Below are 7,043 nucleotides of genomic sequence, written 5' to 3' on the forward strand. Positions count from 1 at the left end.
AGTTTGTCAGCTGAAAAAAAATTACAAACTGAAAGCACCAAACATTTTGGCTGTCTAGCTAGGGCAAAAAATAGCAAACAACTGTGAAAGGTTGAAGACATTTTCCCCTTCTGTATTCACATTTTTTTGTCAAGTAATTTTTCTACTCTATGGTACCACTCACACAGTGCCACCTCTACTTGGAAAAAAGATGAGAAATAAACAGAAAAACAAGGCTACAATTATTACTTTTCATTTCTTGACATTTTTCCATGAACAACTCCCCAATTTTACATGCAATCATAGCATTAACGGTGGAAAACAACTAGTCATCTACACAATTTCCAATTCCATCATAGATGCAATTCACAGCAGCAAGAAGGAACAAAGGAAAACAACAGGCTCCATCGCACTTAATTCATCAACTTCCCATTCAATCATACATGCAACCCACACCAACAAGAATGAGCAAGGGAAAGCAACATATTAATTACTCGTTTTCCACTTCATCTAATTCCTTGCCCCTACATCCCATCACAGACAACTATTACAGCAAACAATAATCAATGTTAGAGAACAACAGAAGACCATCAAAGCAACATTGATCTTGAAAGGATTTACTGACCAAAAGGGAGAGAGGATGCAGTAGAGTTAAAAGCACATAATTCTACCTTATTTTTAATCAAAAGAAGCATAGCAAGTGATAACAGTCAATTCATTCCTTAATCATTCCATTCCAAAAATATAGATAGTAAACTCTCCTAGTTGCAATGCATCAAACAAAAATGTCATCAGCATATAATTGTGAACTTGAATTAAGTGTACAAGGCAAAACAAAGCTAAAAGTTGCAATCCAAACCCATCTATTGATTAACTTTTTCTTTTCAAAAATTATGCTAAACACACTATAACTTAGTCCAAAAGAGAACAACACAGTCTGAAGGAATCCAAGGTTGCCATCTAACAAAGCACACAATATATAACTAGTTATCTATGGTATTTACAATAAAGACCCTATCACTGAACTCTGTCAAGCCCTCGCCCATGATCTCTTTGCAATCTAACTAAAGCAATCTTCATAGAATCATTCCAATGCAAGTGGGTTGTAACACTTAACAAAGCACACAAATGCATGACCAATAATAATCTTTCCCATAAAGATTTAATTGCTCTGATTCCTAGGGCCATCATGCCATGATCCCTACACAAGAAACATTATACTACCAAACAATTTCAATGAACACAATTCACATGTTTGCAATAGAAATTATAGACACAAATAACATCCAAACACCTCTCTTCAGAAAAACCAGCATTGGTTATATAGAAACATTGAAAGCTATACAATAATATATAAAGCCACACTTCAAGCTGCATATTGACATATTGAGTTTTATCAAACTCATAGTTCAGTCAAATAAAACTACCAAAGTCTTTAGAGTTCACCCAGCCTAAACGGCAATGTAGCAACAAGTTCCACAAAACAGGACAGATGTCGTTTGGTGGATGAAAATAGATTCATCCCAAACCATAATACTAAAGTAGCCAATATAAGCACTGCAAAGACATCGAGAGAAAATGTCTCTCTCGTAATCTTAAAAAGGATTTTACACTTCATCCCTCCAGATTTCAAAAGTAAATAGCTCCTGAATTGCTCAACTGGAATTTTGATGATTCTGACCTTCAATAAGTCCATTTCCCTTGCTGAAAGAGCTAGATCTATATGCTCCAGAGATGTTCAGTGATAGATTTCAGTCTACATAATGTCTCATCAAACCATAAGCCTATTTTTGGTCCCAAGCATTTCAACTCCTAATAAAACAACACAACAGACACTGTTCTAATTTTAATTATCTCCCTGTTAATTTCCTTCCAGATATACATGACCTGCTTCTTGACCTGTGCATACCAATGTCACAAAATCCAAGTCCCTCTCCCTTCAGTCCACCAAAGACTTAGTACCAACAATGAATTTCCAAGCCCACTTAAGAAGATGTATGATAAGCTGAGCAACATTGTTGCTGACTGGCTGGGCAAGCCTTGATGCCCAAGATAAATAAGGAAGTCTAAGAACGAAAAAAGAAACATAATCTACTTCATTCGCTGGCTACTCCACGTCCCTCCATCTGGACCTATGTCAACCCCCACAGTGACTTGGGAGCAGGTCATGCTCCACATCTAGTTCCTGTTTTTACATTTCTCCATGGCCCTGGGAGCTGCAAGCCATTAAAGTAAGTCAGCTTGAAGTTTTTAGATCCAGAACTATAAGTTCACTGCACGGATGAAATTGATCAAAAGAAAGATTTGCTCAAATACCTAGGCCAATTGCTTCAGAACCCTTCATGATACGTAACCTCTTGCAAGAGTCAGTGAACATCCTGCAGTGAGTATTCCATATTAGCAATTTGTTTTGTTGAAAACATTGTCTGAGCCACAAAGAAGACGCTGACATTCTAGGAATAGAAAAAATGACAACAGTAAGATTAATTGCAGAGGAAAAAATTAAAATGTGAGAATGGCCTAGACATTCTTTTGACATGGTATATATGATATCTAACGCGAACTTGGACAGAGCTTGGACGGAGCATATATTAAAGTTCTCATTGGTTTCCAAATTATAGCAGGGCAAATGAAGGAACAACTCCTACTTGTGAATTATAATTAATATACATATATTACATAAAAGTACTAATTCGAAGAAACAAAGAACGTAAGAAGTAGAGACTTGCGCACTTACTCCCATGGAACGTCTCCAACAAGCATCCAATCTCCATCCCTGTCCTCATATGTAAGCACATATTCTGAGCCATGCAGGAGATCCATCAATTTGCTCTCACTCAAACCATCCCTGCCTGGTACTCCATGAGATCCACACTGACCTGCGACTCATCAAATAAGCCCTATTTATTCAGATCCAAGATTATCAAAATTCGTAATAAAACAGAAACACAATAAATGCATACAGAGTAGGGACTCACCGATAGTAAAGCAGCTGAACATCTTCTCTAATGCAGACGATAATTCAAGGTAACAGTTGTATAATTTCAAGTCTATCTTCCGCAGATAAGGAGCCCCATCCATGCTGACTTTAACGTACAAAGCACTTGATCCAGACTTTACATCATCCTCATCATTTGATTTTGGAGCAGCCAAACTGTTCTTCCTGAAAGAACGAATTGGTGGCCAACCTACCACCTGAGCCCTGCCAGTTAAAATCACGCCTATTGTTTAGTCACTGAGGTTAATGGAGAGCTTTCAATAAGCAGATGCCAGACCATCTAACTTATACAGAATATCAGGAAATTTAAGTTGGATCACAAGAAAATTAACTTGGATCATGGTCTTGTAAACATATTCTCATTGGGAACTTCATTCCAAACAGCAGCAGTTATCATATCATTTAAACTAGACCATAGCCTAGCAAAAACAGTTCTCAAAATTATCTTTGTCAAGGATATACACCAACTGATTGAATACTTACTTGGCAGCAGGAGCCATTCCAGGGTTATTTGCAGAAGGCACCTGTTTTTGATTAGTCCCATGCTGTGATTCAGTACGAGACCTCTCCTGCGGCATCTTAGACTGTGCAATATCTTTGACACCAGTTGAAGCAGCTCCATCCTTGATGGATTTTCCATTGAGGTTTGTTCCATTGGAACTCCTAGAAGACATGAAAGAGCTCCCTGAGTGATCCAGGCCCCCTGTATGCCAGGATGTAGGCCCTTGCATCATGGTAGAAGCTCCTGGAGCAGATGCTAGTCCTTGCGGCAAAAACTTTCCTTGTGTGGTTGTCTTGGGCAATTCAACCTCGGATCCAGCCACAATAACTCCTCCAACCTGTGCAGGAAACACCCACTTACCCTCTGCTGAAAATCCATTATTTCTAGAATCCGGGAAACAGTTCCTCGACTCCATCGCTTCTGAAAAGCCTCTCTTTGAACCAGTTACAATATTCTTGGGTGATACAGTCATCATGTTCCTCCCCATTCCAGATGGCTGAATATTATACTTGTCTTGCCCATTCTTCTCTTCTGCCACCCCATCCTTCGTTGAATGTTGTTGTTTTTCAACAGGGAACAGATTCTTCTCTTCCACTTCTGTCCTAATGGTCAGGGGGCTTAACAAATTCAGCTCAGATGAGTCCCTTGCAGGAGAAAGTGAACCAGGAAGGCCCAATCTCAACTCAGTTTCCTTGAGGTTCATATTGTTCTCTTCACCATCACAAGAGACCACAGAACTCTCTATCGACGAGGAAACTTCCGACAGACCGATGTAATCGTGCTCCTTCAGTCCCCCTGGGTTATTCTGACTGCTGTCATCTGCTATAGTTGAAGAACCTGGAGGGGGGACGTTGCTCAAGCCCTCCTCGATATAAACATTAATATTAGACGACATTACACCTCTCTTCCTTCACGAAATCAGGATACTGCGCACTGTAAACTTCACTGACTGGTTGGCTACATGCATCAGAATGAGAATCTCCAAAGCAATGCCGATATTCAGTAGTCTCGTTCGCCACTGTTATCCTCGAATCCTACTTGGGTTATCACAGAACAACAAACCAAAACATAAAAAAGGGCAACAAAATCAATCCTTCCACACTGCTGCTTACTTTTCCCTGCAAATCATACACAGCCCAAAGGAATGTACGGGACAATGATACAAAGATAAATAACAAAACCAACAACTGCAACAAGCAGGAAGTAGTCCTGGTAAGCAAGAAACTTCAATAAATAAATTTTATAGACCACCAAAAAAGAAGCACACTCATCTCTATCTCTGTCATGAAGGACTTCAAATGCATTAATAACACTAACAATTCATCTGATGGTTTGATGCCTACCATGACTCCATTATTGCAGTCAAACAAAACCAATAATTCCTATAGTAACATTAGCCTTTAACACTAGAATGACACTAATTATTTCAGAATCAAGCTCGATGTTCCCTGTGACAGGAATCCCACAACATGTGCAGTAAGCTTGAACCTTGCTATTAAAAAGCAGTACCAATGACTTCTTCTATGCCAGGTCCAGGTCTCATCAAATAATGGGAGACATAATTCCTAATCAAAAGCATGGACAGCCTAAACCAGACTACTCCCTCCTCACACACACATTGCATGACAGCCATACCCAGTACCCACCCATGATAATTAGGAGCAAACAATGGCAGAATCACAGGCCCCAACAACCATCAAGCACACTAAACCCACATGAAAGCATTGATGCATACCTTGGGAAGGAAAAAGAATTAAAAACAAAAAATCTTCTTTTGTTTGTTCTGATAAGCTTCTTCTTCGCCTGTATCAGACAGAACACTCGATTGATTATCTCCAAAAACTCAGCAATAAACCAACTAACTGGACCAGAAACAATAATCCTCGATACCCAACAAATATATCAAGTAAAAGAATACCAAGCAAGGGGAGGAGTTGGACCTTATGCATAACCACCAACCAACTGTATCAGCAACAATATTATTACTAGGGCCCCTCCATAGCCACCGCTACAGTAAATCCCAAGGACTGTCTTTTTTTTTTCCATCCAAGTTCCTCACCCAATACATCAAAATCCCACATTCATCCGGCACAGCTCGCTCTGCATCGGCTTCGCTGAATGGCATATTTCAAAGCCCCCTCTGCGCTGCAATGATTTTTGCCGTGGGTATCGTAATCCAGCATGCTTGATCCACGCCATCGGTCGGCCACGGGGCTATGGAGTTTCTTACGCGAGGATCGGACGGTGGAGCGAGGATAATGTTGCCGGGTCGTTACGCGATATCACAATTAGTAAATTCTGGAGGGGCTGGGGGACAAGAGGCGACACACCGGTCCATCCAGGGGACATCCGGGCCGCAGTCTGAGTTGGAGTGCCGGAGCCCGACGGCGATGACGAACCGACCGCCGGGCCGCCCGGCGGCCACCCTCCCTGCCGGGAAACCCCATGGCTGGCCCGCATGATCCTTCGCGATCATCGGGCGGATTGTCTGCAGGGAATCCCTATTTCTGCCGGTCATGCCTCCCTCATGTCTCTATAATTTCACCACTCACCCTCCCAATTTCACTCGGCCCTATCTTTTCAATACAAGTATCTTCTCCAAATATTAGTGGTCCAAAGTGATAGGTGATTAAAAATGTCATCCACCCTTGTGACCCTAATTATAAGGTGAGAACAAATTTCCGTTGTGATAATTAAAAAATTTAACGTTGAATATTTTATTTCAAAGTGAACATAAATATATTTTATGTTTCTATGTTGCATTATTGTGAGTGAGTGAAATTTTAAATTTAGATATTGTGATAAGTAAAAACGAATTATAATCTTTAAAAATTTATTAAAACTTGTATATTTTTAAAATTATTACAAAATTATATAATTAGTGAAATTTTAAATTGGGATATTGTGATAAATAAAAATTAATTATAATCATTAAAATTTTATTAAAACTGGTTTAATTTTAAAATTATTATAAAATCATATAATTTTAAATTTTTTAAATTATAGTGAAAATAAGTTTAATGTAAATTTTGAAAGCTTTAATGTGGCTGTGTTTTTTAGTGCGGAAAAAAAGCATAATTTATATTCATAATAAAGATATTTACATAAGAGGAAATCACTGATAAGCGCTGAAACATATATATGTAGAAATAAAATCATATAATTTTTAATTTTTTAAATTATAGTGAAAATAAGTTTAATGTAAATTTTGAAAGCTTTAATGTGGTTGTGTTTTTTTAGTACGGAAAAAAAGCATAATTTATATTCATAATAAAGATATTTACATAAGAGGAAATCATTGATAAGCGCTGAAACATATGTATGTAGAAATATTCGCTGTAAACAGAGCCAGCAAAGATTCATGAGTATCAAAATTCTCTTGATGAAGGAGATGTCAAAAGCATGGACAGATAGAGTTTAGCCATATACTCATGTATATATATACTAGACCATACCAAAATAAGCCTTCTCATCAAAAATAGAAAGTCAAGGAGAGACCAACATACCTTTTATGTAGAGGCAATAGTCTATGAAGCATAGGAAGACAAAAACCAAAAGGAAAAA

General features: G+C 38.5%; 1 protein-coding gene across 3 annotated transcripts; it reads right to left on the reverse strand.

Annotated features, from left to right (window-relative positions):
* Positions 1-1,278: 1,278 nt before the first annotated feature.
* On the reverse strand, positions 1,279-5,751 carry LOC149260290 (auxin-responsive protein IAA8-like). Of its 3 annotated transcripts, none has more exons than XM_089420150.1 (7): positions 5,420-5,751; positions 5,215-5,282; positions 3,461-4,513; positions 2,958-3,181; positions 2,717-2,858; positions 2,296-2,357; positions 1,279-2,195 (listed from the first exon to the last, which is right to left on the reverse strand). In XM_089420150.1, the coding sequence occupies exons 3-7, from the start codon at positions 4,372-4,374 to the stop codon at positions 2,158-2,160; spliced, it is 1,380 nt and encodes a 459-aa protein (XP_089276276.1). In that variant the 5' UTR covers positions 4,375-4,513; positions 5,215-5,282; positions 5,420-5,751; the 3' UTR covers positions 1,279-2,157. The 3 variants fall into 3 exon arrangements, with proteins under 3 accessions (XP_089276276.1, XP_089276270.1, XP_089276282.1); XM_089420144.1 differs by having other exon boundaries at positions 3,461-4,516; XM_089420156.1 differs by having other exon boundaries at positions 3,461-4,597.
* Between the last annotated feature and the right edge of the window lie 1,292 nt (positions 5,752-7,043).

Source organism: Pinus tabuliformis, chromosome 6, assembly GCF_031772625.1.
Source record: "Pinus tabuliformis cultivar Carrire ecotype Pingquan chromosome 6, CPIR1, whole genome shotgun sequence".
Taxonomy (NCBI): Eukaryota; Viridiplantae; Streptophyta; class Pinopsida; order Pinales; family Pinaceae; genus Pinus; species Pinus tabuliformis.

Excerpts from the sequence above, each read along its gene's own strand:
- LOC149260290 (XM_089420150.1), bottom strand. The coding sequence starts at position 4,374 with ATGTCGTCTAATATTAATGTTTATATCGAGGAGGGCTTGAGCAACGTC. Across the intron at positions 3,182-3,460 it reads GGAATGGCTCCTGCTGCCAA|GGCTCAGGTGGTAGGTTGGC; the intron begins GTAAGTATTCAA and ends TTTAACTGGCAG. Across the intron at positions 2,358-2,716 it reads GTTGGAGACGTTCCATGGGA|GATGTTCACTGACTCTTGCA; the intron begins GTAAGTGCGCAA and ends TACTCACTGCAG.